At 37.4% G+C, this 20145-nt stretch overlaps 1 protein-coding gene and 1 long non-coding RNA gene across 5 annotated transcripts in view; both read right to left on the reverse strand.

Moving 5' to 3' along the window:
• LOC130543181 (uncharacterized) overlaps positions 1–6598 on the reverse strand; it is a 30007-nt gene extending 23409 nt beyond the window's left edge. Inside the window, exon 1 of one of the 2 annotated variants that reach the window (XR_008958324.1) lies at positions 1567–6592. This is a non-coding gene — a long non-coding RNA (uncharacterized LOC130543181). Of the gene's footprint in view, positions 1–1566 lie in introns of both variants that reach the window. The other variant, XR_008958323.1, reaches the window with a different exon arrangement.
• Positions 6599–14123: 7525 nt separating this feature from the next.
• Positions 14124–20145, reverse strand: part of CLHC1 (clathrin heavy chain linker domain containing 1) — a 34414-nt gene continuing 28392 nt past the window's right edge. For 2 of the 3 annotated variants that reach the window (XM_026485750.4, XM_057309272.1), the window contains 2 exons: positions 15789–15968; positions 14124–14440 (listed from right to left, as the gene is read on the reverse strand). In XM_026485750.4, the coding sequence (XP_026341535.1) occupies positions 14244–14440; positions 15789–15968 (377 nt within the window). In that variant the 3' untranslated portion in view covers positions 14124–14243. The remainder of the gene's footprint in view (positions 14441–15788; positions 15969–20145) is intronic. The other variant, XM_057309271.1, reaches the window with a different exon arrangement.

Consider the following 20145-nt stretch of genomic DNA (forward strand, 5'->3'; position numbering starts at 1 on the left):
CTCGATTTAGGAGCTAATGGAGAACACAGGCGGTGATCAAAGTCCCACGAGCCAGGGGCTGAGCTGACCCTGGGCTCCAGGCCAGCATTCTGCCGGCCGCACGCTGCCCTGGGAATTCCTGCACCAGGCGCAGGCAGAGGGTAAATATGTGGCCACTCAGGGAATAACGGAGAAACTTCAGAGTTTCAGAGAAATCAGCTGATATTTAGTTGGCCATCCAGGCTGGCTGTCACGAGGCTCAAATTGGAAGCAGGTGAATCTGCCTGATGTGAGCTGAAGGAGGGACGTGAGGAAGAGGGAGGGAGGAGAAGAATACATTTCGGAAGGAACAGAATCTGTGACTGCACTTACTCTATGCTCTAGGGTAGCAAGGGTTGGCTCGGAATGAGGTAAGGGAAATGCGTTCCTGCAAAAGGGAAAATGCTTCTTGAATAAATAAAGCTCAAGGCAAGTCTCAGATGGGAGCAGCAGACAGGGAAAGCTGCTTGCGGTGAATGCAGTGATCTGTCCCCCAGATTCCCTTTCCTGAATGAAAGATTTATCCCCCCCACCCCACCCCACACACATGTGGAGTGCTGCTGAAAGGAGACTCTGGGCTGTCAGCCCTCTTTGGGAGTGCCTGGGCTAAAGGAAGCTGCCCCGCCCAAGGTAGTGCCTTCTTCCAGGGGCAGCCCCCATCCAGTGACCCGTCCACAGTACAGAGGCCTGGCCCTCTAGCCCCAACTGCGGACAGCTCAGCAGCTTCAGAGTTTCCCAGTCAGCTGACTTCTTCGCTGGGATTGCTTCAGGCCTTAACTCCTCCCCCTGCCCATCCTACTTTCTCCCCTCCTGTTCACAGCACGGGCACCAAGAGCACACTCCCTCGTGAACAGCCTGCACCCTCAGCTTCTGGGGAACCCAAATGGCAGCACTGCTGACTAAGTAAATATACAAGGCCCCACTGAAGGCAGAGAGAAAACCTCCGTCCATTGAAACTGGTCAAGTAACCTGTCCCTGTGAAAGAACGCGGCCCACGTCCTGATTTAGAGAATGAAGGCGAGGCTCTGTCTAGGTTACAGGTTGCCACCTCACTGCCAGCTACAAGGTGTATATTGAGCCATTCAGGTGCCAGAGCAGTGAGACCAAAAAGGCCATTCCTTCCCTCGTAGGACCACACCCTCTCCGAGCCAGTCAGCCAGAAACAAGTCCAGGCAATTCTCAAAGCCCTTTGAAGAAGATTCCCAAACCACCCCTTGTGCTGGCACCCCTTGTAAAGTTGATAACCCTTAACTATCAGAAGTGTTCTCCTGAAATAAACTTAAATTCCTCATACCTTATATTAATTTTTTTGTTATCTTAAGCAGAGGTAGAAAATATTTATAAACTGCTCTGTTTAGGGACCCTTTATGATTCCTCTCCAATCTTTTTTGTCAAGGTGAATGATTCCATTTCCACTAGTTTTTCCACAAAAGGTCCTGCTTTCAATCCTATCATCACCTCTGTGGCTTTCTGTGAAGGCCACAAAACACCGTCTTTCAAAGCTGGGTTTGAATGTTGGTCAATTTCAGGGCTATGACAATTTCTCACCTTTTAGAATCCATGCGATCATCCTGTGTGAAATATGGCACTTCAGTACACAAGTCACCATCCACAAGCCAGCAAGGGCACTTTTCCTCGGTTACCACTCTTCAAAGCAGGCATTCCCACAGCCTGGAGATCCTAACAGGTTTCTCACTGAAGAAGCAGGAAGGCATCAAGAGGTGGGAAGAAGAAGGTTAAACCTGAGGCCACATGGTTCCCAGGAACAGAGAAGCCACTGTGCCCCAGACAACAGGAGGGAAGAGGGACTCCGCAGAACTTAGCCACAGGCAGGCAGCTCACATTTGGGAGTAATGAGCTTCTGCCTATGTGAGAAATCTAAGCACATTAGTTACTTTTTTCTTGCCAAGAATCCTTGAGATATTTAGATTTCTCAGTTATGAATTGAAAGTGAGATAGTCCTTTTCTATTTGTTTGTTTTCCTGTACTTACCTCAGGATGCTTTCCGGATCTGCAGGGCAAATAACAATTTACAAAGGACTACATTCACTAATTTTGATATAGCAAAATATCTTTGATCCTCTTTGCAGGAAAGCCACCCGGTAATTATTATGTTTTAACTGTGGACTGGTAGAATTTCTATACTCATTAAGAAAACTCACACCAGTGATTTTCAACCATTTGTCAAGGCCTGTAGACATTTCTGCTAGTCATGACTGGTTGCAGTGGAGAGGGGAACACTACCGACATCTAGTGGATAGAGGCCAGAATGCCGCTAACCGTTCTAGAACACAAAGGACAGCTTCACACAACAAAGAATTATTTGGTCCACATGTTGATAGCGCACAGATAATTCCTAGTCCTCCTAAATGTACTCACCTCTTCAGAAGGCTGCAGGCATTGTTCTTTTTTTTTTTTTTCAGGCATTGTTCTTTCTCCTCCTCTGGCCTGGAGAAATTACAAACTGCTTGACCGACAAGCTCACAGGCTTACCTTTTTTTTTTTTCTTTTCTTTTTTCTTGTTTTTCTTGATGGAGTCAGAGCTAAGGAACAAAGACAAGTAAAACCCCAACTGTAAAGTGAAAACAAGCTTGATCTTGGCCCATGGACTCCCTTCAAAAGCTATGTGTTATGTGGGTATCTGTGAATAGGCAGGCCAAGTCAGAAAATAACAAGGAATTCTCACTAAAAACCATAAGATACCTAGGAATAAAACCAAAGAGGTAAAAGATCTATACTCTGAAAACTATAAAACACTGATGAAAGAAAATGAAGATGACACAAAGAAATGGAAAAACATTCCATGTTCATGGATTAAAAGAATATTGTTAAAATATTTATATTACCCAAAGCAATCTACACACTTAATGCAATCCCTATCCAAATATCACCAGCAGTTTTCACACAACTAGAACAAACAATCCTAAAATTTATATGGAACTACAAAAGACCCCGAATAACCAATACAACATTGAAAAAGAAAAGCAAAGTTGGAGGCATCACAATTCCAGACTTCAGAATTATGATCAAAACAGTATAGTACTAGCACAAAAACAGACACATAGATCAATAGAACAGGATAGAAAACCTGGAAATGAACCCCCAATTATATGGCCAACTAATCTTCAACAATGCAGAAAAGAATATCCAATGGAAAAAAGACAATCTGTTCAACAAATGGTGTTGGGAAAACTGGACAGCCGCATACAGAAGAAGGAAACTGAACCACTGTCTTACACCATACACAGAAAAAATTCAAAATGGATGAAAGACCTAAATGTGAGAAAGGAAACCATCAAGATCCTAGAGGAGAACACAGGCAGCAACCTCTTTGACATCAGCCATAGCAACTTCTTACTAGATATGTCTCCTGAGGCAAGGAAAACAAAAGCAAAAATCAACTATTGGGACTTCATCAAAATAAAAAGCTTTTGCACAGTGAAAGAAACAATCAACAAAACTAAAAGGCAACCTACAGAATGGGAGAAGATTTTTGCAAATGACATATCTGATAAAGGGTTAGAATCCAAAATCTATAAAGAACTTATCAAACTCAACACCCAAAAAACAAATTATCCAGTTAAAAAATGGGCAAAAGACATGAATAGACATTTTTCCAAAGAAGACATCCAGATGGCCAACAGACACATGAAAAGATGCTCAACATCACTCATCATCAGGGAAAAACAAATCAAAACTACAATGAGATATCACCTTACACCTGTCAGAATGGCTAAAATCAAAAGCCCAAGAAACAACAGGTGTTGGTTGGCGAGGATGTGGAAAAGGGGAACCCTCTTGCACTGCTGGTGGGAATTCAAACTGGTGCAGCCACTCTGGAAAATAGCATGGAGGTTCCTCAAAAAGTTAAAAATAAAACTACCTTATGATCTGGCGATTGCATTACTAGGTATTTGCCCAGAGGATACAAAAATACTAATTCGAAGGGATACATGCACCCCCACCCCAATGTTTATAGCAGCATTATCAGCAATATCCAAATTATGGAGAAAGCCCAAATATCTGTCGACTGATGAATGGATAAAGAAGATGTGGTGTGTATGTACAATGGAATATTACTCAACCATAAAAAAGAATGAAATCTTGCCATTTGCAGTAACATGAATGGAGCTAGAGAGTATAATGCTTAGTGAAATAGGTCAGAGAAAGACAAATACTGTATGATTACCCTCATGTGAATTTGAGAAACAAAACAAATGAACATGGTGGGGGGAAGAGAGAAAAACCAAGAAACAGACTCTTAACTGTAGAGAATAAACTGACAGTTACCAGAAGGCAGGTGTGTGGAGGATGGGTTAAATAGGTGATGGGTATTAAAGAGAGCACTTGTGATGAGCACTGGGTGCTGTATATACGTGATGAATCACTATTGTACACCTGAAAGTGATATTACACTGTATGTTAACTAACTAGAATTTAAATAAAAACTTAATAAAAAATAACAAGGAATTCTCAGAATTACTTCGTAGGTCAGGTCTTATTCTGAGGCACAAAGCAATGCCTCTTGCTCTCAACTGTGTTATAATCTCATCTCCTACACTTTGAATCAAGGATTGAACACCATGTAAGCAAAATAACCAGGTACCCTCTTCGGCTGGTTTTAAAACCATCCCAGTGATTCTAAGAAAACAGACTTTTCACAATCTGGCTATAAACTGATCAGCTTGGGCTATTTTTATGTAGACATTTCTTGCTTTTCTGAAGAATAGACTGAATGAGTGTGTCAAAAATTTTTGAAGCTAAAATTATGATATAAGCAACATCTTTGCAGCCAGCCTATGCTTTAACCTAGAGTAGCACAAACAGAAAAGTCAGCTAAGTCACGAGGCCCCAGTCAAGCATATAATAGTGTGGGATCACCGCATAACAGGCAGGCTCCTACTACAATATGGCCTTTGAAATGTCTTGAAAAGAAATCCTATGTCTAGAAAACAAAGCCCTCATTTCCAGGACCCAACTCACCCCACTCATCCCACCCTTATCCCTGCTTCAACTGAATGAAAAGCTCAAAAAAAGAAAGTGCTAGAATTTTAAAACATTTTAATATAGAGTAACTATTTTTTCCTTAAAGGACCATCTTCCTAAGAATGCAAATCCCAAGAATGGTTCTCAAGGAGGATTCTGGGAAGGGTGAGGAGCACCAGGAATCTATCTTTCCATCTAGATAACAATTGCTTTGGCAGATTCTGTCTGACAGTCTAACTATTTGGGGACTCTAGAGTCTACTGAAGGCTTTTAACTTCCAGGAGAAGGCTTGGACAGTAAACTGTGGTCAACTCAGGTCAATTTCAGCTGTCAGTACAGTAGCAGCTCCCCCTCCCACATTCCCAGCCCCATAGCAGGCAGCTGTGCACCTGTTCCTGGAGCAGCGTACACAGATTGCAGGAGCCTGGGTAGGTAAAAAGGACCCTGTCTTCCAAATATAGGGTATGTGTGCTCTGATCACTGCTTGCTGCTTCTGATCTCAGAGATGCCAGCAAAGAGGAAGTTGGTTGTTGGTGGTGGTGCACCTCCCTCCATTGTTGCAAGCTTCTCCCCCTTCCAGCTGAAGTGACTTCCAGGGGATTTAAAGAGCCAGTATTCTCTTTTTTCCTCCTTCCATTTTTCTCGTTTTCCCTTTTTGGGAACCGACATGAAAGAGTAGGACATTCAAAAGCAACTCTATACACAGGGAACATTAGAAAGTCATCCTGCACACTCAGAGAAGGTGCAGGCTCAGAAAAGACTTAGGAAGACATTAAGTTTATACCTCAGGCAGATCCTTGGCACAGAGACAGCCTACAACAGTCAAAAACCCAAAAACAATAAACAAAAACTAGAAAACCTTACAGAAGGGAGAGAATCTGATTTCCAGAGTTACCACACCACTAGATTCAAATGTCCAGTTTTCATTAAAAAAAGTCACAAAGCATATAAAGAAATAGCAAAATGTGGCCCATTCAAAGGAAGGAACAAATCAACAGAAATGCCCCTGCAAAAGAACTGATAACAGATCTACTAGACAAGGATTTTAAAACCACTGTCTTAAAGATACTCAAACAACTAAAAAAAAGACGTGAAGAAAGTAAATGATGTCTGAACAAAATGGAAATGAATAACGAGATAGAAAAACTAAAAAGAAACCAAAAAGAAATTCTGGAACCGATAAGTGCAAAAACTGAAATGAAAAATTCACTAGAGGGATTCAGATTTCAGCAGAAGAAAGAATCAGCACACTTGAAAATAGGACAACAGAAATTATCAAGTCTGAGGAACAGAAAGGGGAAAAAAAGTGAGGAAAAGTGAACAGAACCTAAGGGACCCGTGGAACACCACCAAGTGGAGCAACGTATGCTTTGGGGAAATCCCAGAAGAAGAAGAGATAGAGAAAGAAGCCGAGAGAATAGCTGAAGAGATAATGGCTGAAAACTTCCCAAATGTGATGAAAGACAAGCAATAAACATCTAAGACTATCAAGGAATTCCAAGTAAGATGAACTCAAAGAGACCTACACTGAATCATATAATCAAACTTTCAAAAAACAAAAACAAAGAAAGAGTCTTAAAAGCCACAAGAGAAAAAAGACATCATACACAAGAGGTCTTCAATAAGATTATCAGCAAATTTTTCATCAGAGATTTTGGAGGCCAGAAGGCAGTGCTATTTAAAGTGCTAAAAGAAAACTGTGAACCAAGAATCCTACATCTAGCAAAACCGTCTTTCAGGAATGAGGGAGAAATTGAGACTTTCCCAGATAAACAAAAGCTGAGGGAGTTCATTACCACTAAGCCTACCTTGAAAGAAATGCTCAAGGGACTACTGCAGGACACTAGATAGTAACTTGAAGCCATATGACAAAATAAAGATCTCAATAAAGGTAAATATATAGGCAGTGAGAAGAGCTATTATTACTGTAACAATAGTATGTAATTCTACCTTTTGTTATCTGCATGACTTAAGAGAAAAATACATTTTAAAAAAATTATTAGTCTAAAAGCTAATATTACTATAACTTCCATTATAACTCTAATTTTGTTTTCTACCTACTTTAAGAGACTAATGCATTTACAGAATTAGTCTACGGTTTTGGCCACACAGGCAACTAAAAAGTAACATTTTCATCTGTTTAGTTTAAAAAAAGTGAATGACAGTGGTTAAGCGTTTGCCTTCGGCTCAGGGCGTGATCCCGGCGTTATGGGATCGAGCCCCACATCAGGCTCCTCCACTATGATCCTGCTTCTTCCTCTCTCACTCCCCCTGCTTGTGTTCCCTCTCTCGCTGGCTGTCTCTATCTCTGTCAAATAAATAAATAAAATCTTTAAAAAAAAAAAAAGTGAATGACTATAATGGTTATTTTTTAACTAACCCAGGATTTAGAAAAAGTCCTAAATGTTAAGAAAACTTTTCATTAGATTAAATTTTTCTTTCAGAAAACCTCTAAACCTTTCCAAATAGATGAAATTAATGGAAATTCATTTTGATAAATGATAAACATGTAAGTACAATTAAATATTTCTGACTCTGGAAGAAACATTTTCCTCTCGATCGCTGCTATGGTAGAAAGAACACCTAATCTGAAGTCAGAGATTTAGTTTATCATGACCTTTGCCATGTGATCTTCAGCATATTGCTTTGCCCTCTAATCCCTTTTCTTCACCTATAAAAACAGGGATCATAACAAATATTTCATAAAATTGTTGTGAGGATTTTAATGAGAGTGTGAATCAAAATAGCTAGCACAGTGGCTGGCACATAGAAAGCAATTTAAAAATTTCTGGGGGCGCCTGGGTGGCACAGCGGTTAAGTGTCTGCCTTCAGCTCAGGGCGTGATCCCGGCGTTATGGGATCGAGCCCCTCATCAGGCTCCTCCGCTATGAGCCTGCTTCTTCCTCTCCCACTCCCCCTGCTTGTGTTCCCTCTCTCGCTGGCTGTCTCTATCTCTGTTGAATAAATAAATAAAATCTTAAAAAAAAAAATTCTGTTCTTTTCATACATGGGAGGCAAAGAGGTTCCCCATATAAAAAATGAAAAAAAAACTCAGGGCTCCTGGGTGGCTCAGTCATTAAGTGTCTGCCTTTGGCTCAGGGCGTGATCCCAGAGATCTGGGATCGAGCCCCACATCGGGCTCCTCCGCTGGGAGCCTGCTTCTCCCTCTCCCACTCCCCCTGCTTGTGTTCCCTCTCTCGCTGGCTGTCTCTATCTCTGTCAAAAAAAATAAATAAATCTGAAAGAAAGAAAGAAAGAAAGAAAGAAAGAAAGAAAGAAAGAAAGAAAGAAAGAAAGAAAGAAAGAAAGAAAGAAAAAGAGAAAAGAAAAAAGAAAAAAAAAGAAAAGAAGAAAGAAAGAAAGAACCCATGGGGAATGAATAGGTAGAGCACTGAGAATTTTTAGGGCAGTGAAACTATTCTGATACTGTAATAGTGGACACTTGTCATTGTAAATTTAGCTAAATCCATAGAATGTACAAAACCAAGAGTGCACCCTAATGTAAAGTATGGACCTTGGGTGACAATGATGTGTCAGTATAGGTTCATCAAATGTAACAAATGTATCACTCTAGTAGGGGATGTTGATAATGGGGGAGTTTGTACATATGTGGGGATACATGGGAAATCTCTGTACCTTCTACTCAATATTGCTGTGAAACTAAAACTGCTCAAAAAATATTTTTTAGAGCCATGGGTTTAGAAAAATGACTAATTTTAACCCAATGCAAAATTTCTATTATAACTATTTCATTATAGCTGTCAGAGGATAATATTATAAATCAAACATTAATATAGTGCTGACCCTGAAAATTATAGCTACTAGTATGGCCTAATATATACCCATCAATACACAACCTAAAAAACAAAGCACGACTCCAACAAAAATGCACACATGTTCACATACAAGACATGTACAAGAATGCTCTTGGAAGCACTATGTGTATTAGCTCTGCACTGAAAACAACCTAAATGACCATCTCTGGTAGAACTGGTGTACTTATATGATGGAATAATAAATAGCAATAAGAATGAACAATTGCAAATACACATGGCATGGACAAATCTCACAAAAATAATAAAGGGCAAAAGAAGCAAACACAAAAAAATCATTATGATTTCATTTATATATAATTCAAAATCAAGCAAAACTTATCTATGGTATGAGAAGTCAGAATAGTGGCTATCTTTGGGAGCGGGATAATAGTGACTGCATGGGGCTTCTAAGATGAGAGGGGTATTCTGTTTCTTCACTTTGGAGTTAGTTACACAAATGTGTTCACTTGGTGAAAAAATATTGAGCTCTATAGTTCTAATATGGGCATTTTTCAGAATGTATTATTGGGTATATGTATGTTTATACAGCAGTAAAATTTATCAAAAAAATATAGCAACAGTAAATTTACAACATGAACATTAAATATGGAAGATACCAGGTCCAGCCTGGTATTTATTCATGCAATTATTTTTGAAATTCAATTTGTACCCAGTACTATGTTTGATTTTGGTGATACAATGTTAAATGTTATAGGTTGAATTGTGTCCCCCCAAAATCCCCATGTTGTAGCCCTAACCCCCAGGACCTCATAATGTGACCTTATTTGGAAACAGGGTCTTTACAGAGGCAATCAAGGAAAATGAGGTTAGGGTGGGCCCTACACCAATATGACTGGTCTTCTTATAAGAAGAGGAAATTTGGACACAGACATGAATAAAGGAAAGATGATATAAGAGACAGAAGTTGGTCACCCATAAGTCAAGGAGAGAGGCAGTGGCCTAGAACAGATTCTTCCCTTAATAATCTTTATAAGGAACCAACTCTACCCAAAACCTCAGATTTACAGCCTTCAGAACTGTGAGACAATACATTTCTGTTGGTTAAACCACTCAGTTTGTGGTACTTTGTTTCAGCACCCCAGAAAACTAATATATCAACCCTCCCCCATTTCCCACACCCTCAAAAGATATTGTCCTTGCCCTCAATTACACAACCAATGAATCACAAACATTATATCAAAAACTATACGTTGGCTAATTGAATATAAATTCTTTTAAAAAGAACATTAAAAACAAACAAAAAAAGGTGCATGGTATGATCTCAGTCTTCTTAAATCTATTGAGGCATGTTTTATTGCCTATTATGTGATATATTCTGGAGAATGTTCCATGTGCACTTGACAAGAGTGTGTATTCTGTTGTTTTGGGATGGAATATTCTGTATATGCTATGTCCATCTTGTTCAATATGTTATTCAAAGGCATTTTGTCCTTATTGATTTTCTGTCTGGAGGATCTCTCCATTGATGTAAGTATAGTGTTGAAGTTCCCTATTATTATTGTATTACCATCAATTTCTCTTTATAGTCATTAGTAAAATTTATGTATTTAGGTGAAAAAAAAAAGTATTGTCCCTGACCACAACCATGATAGCAATAAAGACAGCCTATAAAAGGGAAAATTAGCACTAAATTAAGGAATTCATGAACGGCTTCCCTGCGGAAGTTTTAACTAAGCTAAGAATTGAAGTAAAAGAAATTATTGACTAGATAAAAACAAAGGGATGAGCGTTCCAGATAAAATAAATAGCATATTTTAGGGGCATCTGGGTGGCTAGTGGGTTAAGCGTCTGACTCTTGATTTCAGCTCAGATCATGATCTCAGGGTCTTGGGATCAAGCTTGGCATAGGGCTCCCTATGCCCGGAAGGGAATTTGCTGGAGATTCTCTCCTTCTCCCTCTGCCCCACTGTTCGCACACACTTTCTGTTTTTGGGCAAAAGGCTTGAGCAAAGGAGTGTAGAAAGGGCCCAGAGCAACCCCCTGGCTGAATACATACAGGCCCATCTGTGACCCACCTGAAAATATTCACAGGCCATAACTGATCAATGGGCTACTTACAACCAGGCACAGTTACCAAAAAAGAGAAGATTCCATATATCACCACACCTCCTCACCTTCCTCACCTTTAAATTCAGCCCCAACCCACTGCCTCCTTGCAGATAGCCTCCCCTTTGCTGTCCGGCTACGCGCTCCCTTGCAGTGTATTCAGTAAACTTCCATCTCCTTTGTTGTGCTTTGGATGAATCCTTTCGCCGCCTGCAGCACTGGCATCTAACTGATCTCACCCCACTTTTGAGGGTCCCCATCCAATCAGGAGAGATACCACATTTAGCCACCGTGCCTTACAAGAGGAACAAAAAGAAAGCCCACATCTGGCCAAGAAAGGGAGGAATACAGTAGGACAGAGGCTGGAGGGGCAGCTGGAATCCTGATCATGCAGGCCATGTTAAGGATTTTGGACTCCATCTCAAGAAGCAATGAGACAACCAAACACTTAGTACATCGTAATATGATCAAATGTGAAGTACTCAACATACCTATAAGTATCCTTGCCAAAATAGCTGAATCTAAATCTAGTCAAGTCTTTAGAACTAACCCCCATTTATAGGAAATATGGGAAATAGAAGAACAAATAAAGTAATACCATATGGAAAAATACCAATCAGACAAATCTGGAACGTGGAACATTCCCAGTTAACAACCAGCCAGTCCAACCAGTCAATGGCAAGAGAAAAATAAGGGAGGGGAGGTGGCATAACTCTAGATGTACAGATACAACAACCTGAACAAAACACTTGAACCTTGCTTAGATCCTAATTGAAACAATTCAACTATGAAAAGGCATTTTTAAGCAACTGGCGAAATTTGAATATGGACTGGATATTAGATGATACTAAGGAATTGCTGTTAATTATTTTTAAAAGTATGCTGTGTCTTGGGGCACCTGGGTGGCTCAGTCAGTTAAGCACCTGCCTTCGGCTCGGGTCATCATCCCCTGGTTTTGGAACGGAGCCCTGATTAGTGGGGAGTCTGCTCTCCCTGTCTCTCTGCTCCTGCCCCCTGCTCATGCGTGCTCTCTCCCTCTCTCTCAAATACATAAAATCATTAAAAATAAAAAAATAAAAAATAAAAAGCATGTTGTGTCTTTCCACTGAAGCCGTAATCTTGATAGCAGACACCATCCACAAAATAGGTATTCAGTATGTGTCGTTGATTCTGATGCTGAATCTTGGCATTTCAAAGGGAGGCAGGTCAAAAAGTACTGGGGAATCATTTGTACCTTTGCAGAATTACAGAATTTTTGAGTTAAAAATGACAAGAGGAATTATCTAGTCAAAATAAATTCATGAGGAAAAGGACACAAAGCCAGGCTGTGGCAGAGCTGGTCTAGAACGCAGGCTCCTAGGCCGAGAGCTCACATTCCACGTCTCTCAGTTCAGCTCACTGGAGGTTCTGACTGCTTCCATGCCCACCCTGTGCAGCTCACAGCTCAACGCCCTCTCCTTCCCCCATGTAACTTCATATTCTTGTTCTTCCTCCCAACTCTATCTCCAGACATTTTAATTTATATTCACTTGACAAGTTTCACATTCCTTGGGAAAACTGCCAAAGGTAATGCTAACAGAGAAGGAATAATAATAAGGGGAAGAAAAACATTTTAAAACCAAAGCAAAATTAACAGTAACAACAACAGCTGCTGTTTCAAGCTTTTTCCACATTTATGTTCCTACTTTGTTCCCCTGGCTTTCATGGACACATTATTTTCCTAAGTTCTGTCAATGTACAAGTCTCAAAGAAAAAAAAAAGTTTTTAAGCCGTTGACATTAAAAATCAATGCTGCTAAAAATAAATAAAAATCTTAAAAAGTTTTTTAAAAAAAATCAAGGCTGCTGAACTATCTTTTCTCTTTCCCTTCTTTTTTTCCATCCTTCATCATTTTTTCAAAGATCACAGCTAATATGGAGGCCAGAAATCAAAATATTGTTAGTTATTATAAACCTTTGAGTAATACATTGCTTTTTAAATTGTGTACATGTATTACTTTAAAAAATATTATGTTTTAGAAAGCTATAATTATGCATTACACAGTCTGTGTTTAGCAAAATGTGGAAAAACTAAGAACTCGGCCAGTATTCTTCAAAATTTGTAAGATAAGCCAAGCGGCCCTAATATAAGCGAGGACACGTAGCTCAATACAGGCAACAAGGTATGTCGACACATCAAATACTCCAAAGAAGGATAATTACACAACTGCAAATGGATAGATATGTGGGATTTAGTAAATATAAGCCAAGTAGAGGAATATGTATTTCCGGGACCTATTACATAGAAATAAGTTTTCTTCTATGAAATTCCTCAATTATGTTATATACTTACATTACACAAACATATCCCTAATCCTCATGGCAAACCTTTAGATGAGATATTACTGCCCACATTTTGCAAAGAAGAGGTAAGACCAGAATTTGAATACAAGACTGTCTGATTCCAAGTTCATATTCTTTCTGCTATAGAGTAAAAAACAGACACACAATTTAAATTAAGTAGGGGAAAATTGACTTTTTACTCTGACTCCATCTAACAGCAGTTCATTGTTACCATGTTCTATGATCAAGGCTTACATTCAGCTGGTATGGCATAAGAGCTAAAAGCTGTTATGATCAGTTGGGTATCTTTTCTGTTTGACTAGGGGTGCCCATGCCATACTCATCACTAAATATTTTTAATATCCTACCTGTCCATGACACAGAACTCTGAGTATTCCATCACTTACTTATTCTGACACTTGAAATCATCCAAAACATATTTTCCATACCTACAGGTCTACATCATGCAAAATTTGGCTGGTCTTCTAAGTAAGAACATGCTAAGATTCCCAATTTTTAGAGTAGAAACCTAACATTTGCCATTTACATATACCAAAGCAAGGGGCACACCTTTAAATCAGTAGTATAAAATTACTATATTGTAGGTTCTCACCAGTGAGTCCAACCTTGAAATGACATCCTGCCTTTCTTGTTAAAAATCAGTCTCAAAGCATTCGTTATCTGGGAAATTAGTCTGACAGGATACTATTCATACCTTCCTCAGTTCTTGGTATAAAATTAGATCCCCAGAAAGAAATACATCTAGACATTAGCTTATGCCCTTAGATAGAAGTGCCTAAACTGAGTTTCATACAAAGTTATACTCTTGGATTTTATCAAGATTCAATATCAGAAATGACCATACAGAAAAAAAGAAAGCAATGGTATAAATGTCATCATAACAAAAGCAGCACAATTTATTTCTGAGAGCTTCATACTTTAGATTTATTTTTAAGTTAGTTATGCCAAAATCAGTTTGCCCAACCAACACACATAAAATGTTATATAAGCTCCCTCAACTGGTTAAGACATAGAACTACCAAAAAACGTGTTCCATTAAGTTGACTGTATCATCCTCTTCAGAAATTTCTGTAACTCCAGCCTGAGATTGAAGAATGGACATGATATCGTGAGATAATTTGTCAAAGCCATTCTGTAAACATATATTTGCCATTTCTTGCCAGTTTTCTAATGAGAAAAATGGATCATTTATCATAAGATGTTCGACTATACCTGAGGGAAAAAATTATAATATTATAGTATGGTACTTATCTTATTTGAAAACACACACTTCAAAAATAGAAAGGGATATCATTTCAACTATTAAAGTTACTATTAAACTAGATCCCTGTAAATTTAATGTGGAGGGTTTCAGCCAGTTCGTGGTAAGTAACCAAGTGTTAATTTCTTCATTTTTTTCATTAACCTTTTCATGTCTCACATCAACCCTCTACTATCTCTCACATTCCCACACTTCTATTCATCTTCTTCTCGGTTGAAGGCTACAAGGGAGGGGCCTCAGAAAATGAAGAACGAGGATTCAGCCTTATTCAAAGTCTCTAAGGCACCACTAAACACTACCACATAACTGGGGGCCTACAGGTCTAGTTTTCATGATTCTTCAAATTCTTTTATAAATTCCCTAGTAGTGCTGACCCAAGGGCTTGAAAACCTCCTTGGCAAATCCTTCCTCCTAACTCTGGATAGAAGGAGACCTCCTAATGATGGGACTTCTATAACAATTATTTTTCTAAAGGAAATAAAAGAATGATTTTGTTTATTAAAGAAAACTAATGATATTACTTACTTTTGTAAATCAATTACAGTGACCCTCTTTGGAATATACTTATTTAGGGAACTCATTTCTTACCTGTTACATGCATTACTTATGATACTTAATGAAAGAGGATCTCTTTTAAAAATATTGTCAGCACTATTATTTTACTTCTACCATGATTATTATTTTTCTGTCAAGTAAAATACTTTATTTGGTATCTGTAATGATAATTTCAAAATTATCTTCCCAAATATGTTTTCATGTAATTTGCTATTCAGTCTTTAACCCCTTATAACAATTTAAAATCAAGCTATCTGCTCAAGTTCCTATATTAAATTACAGAAAGGAAAGAAAAAAGTGAGATGTAATTAGTTATTCTTGATCCCAGTCCAGAGTTACATTCAGAGTAAACATCATATGGAAATGACATTTACATATGTATTTGGTTTAAGAATAAAAATATAGAGAGATTATGTCTAAAAAACATTTTAAATACATAAAAATTACTAAATATATACATTTGTTAATATATGTACAGTTTTTAGAGTAGTTAGCCAGTATAATTATTAATATGTTCCCCTAAAGCTTCATAAAATTCTCTCTTCTTTGTAATTCCCTCAAGAAATACATACTATTGTCAACAGACTATTATTGACATGGTAATCTTTACATTTATAAACTTCTAAAGTCAATTCCTGCCAAGAAAGAACTCTTAGGAAAAATGAGTTAACTCAGACATAATAATCTTGAACCTTTCCCTAAATAACCCACTACTTTCCTTCTACAACATTTTACTATACTTACCTTTCCCACCTTTACTTATTTCTTGAAGTAGCTTAATGCCAACTTTTTTCATATCTACAGAAAACAGATGAAGTGTAACAAGACCAAAAGATAAAGATGGTGGTTTCCCGTTCCATTCTCTAGTGAGACACTGAATTAATTCAGTGTGGGGACATAACTTTATTAACTGCATCAGGTCATCTGAAAGAGAAAAATAAAAAAAACTATGTCTCAACATCCTAATATGACACATCAGCTACAAACAGGGACCAGCTAATGTCTACAACTGCCAATCAACACTTCTTTTTCCAATCCTTCCAAAGCCCTCAATGAACTCAACGGTACTCTCTCCAATAAAAAAAAATTTTTTTTAATTTTAAAAAATCATGCTTGGCATAGCAAAAAATGAAAGAAAACTACTTATAACAGACTATCAGAAAAACAAATTATCAAAGAACTGTAGTAGAACAGAAAGGATTAGATTGGCAATCAGGAAACCTGAGCTCTAATCACAGTTCCATCAATCATTTATTCTTTTGGATCTCAGTTTATGCACCTTAAAAGTGCTAGAATTGGTATCTCCAATTTGTAAGATTCCTTCTAATATTACATTGTGTTTGTCTATATCCTGTTGTTCATATTTGGACCAGTTCCTAGTGAGTATAATTTATTCTTTCTGTGCCTTGCATAGAAAAAGGGTCTCCGTAATTTTTTTCCTAAAATTATCAAGTATTTAGAAACTCAAAAATGAAGACTTTAAGAAGCTATCAACCAGTTCAAGTAGCTGGAGGCTGAGCCATATGAAGTTGCCTGTATTTGACCATTTTTAACTCCAAAAAAGCAAATTTGTACGGTTTAATATACTAGCTAACTATTGAGTTCATCTAATACTGCAATCATGATTTACATTCTTAAATTTATAAACTTTGTGTTAATTTACTAAAGTTTTTCATGTAAAAATATTCTTCTTGGGTCACAGCAGAGGTAGTTTTCAGAATAATTTCTGAGAGCCTTTCAAGAACTACCATAAACATAATTTGCACTCTGACAGGCAATATAAGATAATCTAGTGTTTATTAAATACATATTTACTGTACTGGGAACTTAAATCTATTAAATCACTGAATTTAATATATAATATAAGTGAGATATTATTATTCTCACAGTGAAAGTGAGGAAACAGGCTTAGAGAAGTTAATTTTCCCACAATTATACACATGATATAAAGTAGAACAGTTCATCTGACCCCCCAGAGTCTATGACCTTCCAATCTATAGTAATGGTCCTCCAAAATAATAAATATGTGTATGTGTGTGCATTGTATGTATGTATACACACACACACACACACACACACACATAAATACAGAGACAGAAAGAGAGAGAGAGATGGTAAAAGAAGAAACAAGGAATAACAATATAAATCTATATCAATAAAGTCAAACAATTTTTTTTTTAATTTCCCTAGAGAAGAGGTAGAAGTTTATGATTTGGGTCACTCAAACTGGCCTCCACTAAGTGAAGCTATTTATACAGCACCCCCCAGCCTCCAACATTTTATAACTCACACATCTCACTCTGCTTCATTCAATCAAGTATTCAAATCCCCTTCTCCCTGAATTGATTGATTAACCAATATTTACTCAAAGATGTGCAAGATATGTTCTCTGACTAATTAGAAAGAATACAAACTCAAATCCATGACCTTTCCCCTCTGCTTACCACACTTTGGAATCCATTTCATCATTCCTTGGTTTGACATGTTATCAATCTTTTTTATTTTTTTATCTCATGGATGTTCTGTTTTAGTAGGCCTTTATACCAAATATGATATCTGTTTAACTCACAAATATCTAGAGCAGTGGTTCTCAAAATATGGTCTAGGGTCTACAAAGTCAAAACTACTTTCATAAAAATACTAAGTTGTTATTTCCCTTTTTCATTCTCATTCTCTCACAAATATACATGAGACTACATGACACGTGGTATTACAACAGACTGAATATAGAAGGAGATACGGGAAGCCATCTACCTTCTATTAAACCAGACATTACAGAGATTTACAAAAACATAGGAAATGGAACTCTTCTCATGAAAATCTTTGGTTTTGGAAGTTATTTTTTATAAAAAATATTTTATTATGATAACATGTCATGGGCTTATTGTTACTTTAAAGGAATAAATAAATATTTTAAAATTTTCTGCTTTAATGTCTAATAGGATAAATATCAACAGACAATACCCATGTAAGTAAAAGCTCTTTGGGATGTTCAGTGCTTTTTAAAAGTGTAAAGGAAACCTGAGGCCACAAAGTTTGAGAGCCTGACATCTAGAATAATCCAATTTCCAGATAGGTATATTCACCTATTTAATGATAATAGGAAGGTGAACTAACAAATCAATTCAGGCTTTATTCGAAAAATTATTAGGGGGGAGAATAATTTTTACTTTTAAAACAGATGCTTTTAGTCACACTTAACACTTTTGAAACAAATTTCTTAGAACTTTTCTGTTTTTGTTTTATTTGGGTTTGGGTTTTTTAATTTGTAAATGTATAACTGATAGTCTAAATCTAAGAGAGAACATTTTTTTCTGAAACCAGAAAGTATTAACAAATTGAATCTGTCCCCAAGGCCAATATGATACCATGGAAAGCTGTAGTTGTTTCTAATTAAAAAGTAAAATAAGGAAAGTAATTTTTCAAACTGTTTCCATCTTATAAGCTTAATTTTTTTAAGTTATTATTTTCATCTTATGATGTGCTAAACAAATTCTGAGGATAAACATCAAGATTCTAATTACATAAGTGTTACTGCTCTGTAAATTATTACAATACATATTTAATTATTTTAGATTGTAATTTACAACTAGAAGAACAGAATAATATAATGAGTCAATCACGTTTCTATGCATTTATGCAAGGCAAATTTTGTAAGCAAACCGGAAACTTAACATTTCGGTCAATAAAAATTCTAAGAGTAATTAAACCTATACTCCTTCCATGTCTAAACTGACTAAAATCTCTTACCATGGAAAAATAACACTTAAAACAGAAACTGAATCTATATCCTTAGACAATAAAAATAAAATATATAATTCATTCAATAAATATTAATTGAGTAGTACCTACTATACCAGATTCTGTTCTGTTGCTATGTGTGTGTAGGCAAATTACTTACCTCTTTGAGCCTTAGCCTCTCTGTGGAAACATTGTTTGTTTGTTTTTTTAATTTATAAAATAGGGATAATAACAAAACCTACTTTATAGTTAACATAAGGGTTAAGTAAGATCATGCATGTAAAAAGCCAAACTATAGTATCAGGTGTTCTGCTATATAACAAATAAATTCATAACTTTAAAAACTAGATTCTAAGTAAAATTCAATTTATTGTTTGAAAATGATCAGATTCAACAGCCATCAATGATCTTCTTTCCTGGAAAAATATGACCCAAAAGTGCTATGTTTTATTCCATTTGCAACTTTTTAGAATTGGGGTACGAAGCCTACAAATCAGAATTAAGACATAGGCCTGGGATGTGGGAGATGTCAGGATGCCTGTACATTTAGGTTACTAGTGAACTAGACTCAAAATAAGAGATCAGCTCATTCAACTAAGGTTATCCTAAGGTTGACGATGCTCTCAGATCAATGCCCAATTGCAACCAGGTGTTTCAAAATTTTGAAATGAACATTATTTTACTAATTCTTCATTTCTAATGCTTTTATCGTAGTCCAGAACATTTATGTAACAAATAAGTACAGCTATTTAAAAAAAAAAATCCTCTAAGTAGCATGGTCTAAAATATCTGCAAAATAGGGGCGCCTGGGTGGCTCAGTTGTTAAGCATCTGCCTTTGGCTCAGGGCGTGATCCTGGTGTTCTGGGATCGAGCCCCACATCAGGCTCCTCCACTGGGAGCCTGCTTCTTCCTCTCCCACTCCCCCTGCCTGTGTTCCCTCTCTCGCTGGCTGTCTCTCTCTCTCTGTCAAATAAATAAATAAAATCTTTTAAAAAAATAAAATAAAAATAAAATAAAATAAAATAAAATATCTGCAAATAAACTGTACTTCAGAGGGAGAGAAGCAGTGACACCCAGACATCCACCTTCTCCAAGGCTGCGAGGCCCTCCCCCCAGGACAGCCCCAGGCTCAGTCCCCAATGCCTTTGCCAGACATGCTAGGAAAACAAGATTTCCTCAGCAACAACTGACCTTAAGGCAACGTTCACCCTGATGGGGCTGGCCACAGTTACCCAGGACCATGGACTTGACAAACTTCTCTCTTGGTTCATTGTTCCCTCTTTGCAAGCCATGGCTCATTTCCCTCTCTGGGCCTCAGTATCTCCACTTGTATGATGGGTCTAGCAGTGCCTACCTGAT

The sequence above is a fragment of the Ursus arctos genome, unplaced genomic scaffold (genome assembly GCF_023065955.2).
Source record: "Ursus arctos isolate Adak ecotype North America unplaced genomic scaffold, UrsArc2.0 scaffold_8, whole genome shotgun sequence".
Taxonomy (NCBI): domain Eukaryota; kingdom Metazoa; phylum Chordata; class Mammalia; order Carnivora; family Ursidae; genus Ursus; species Ursus arctos.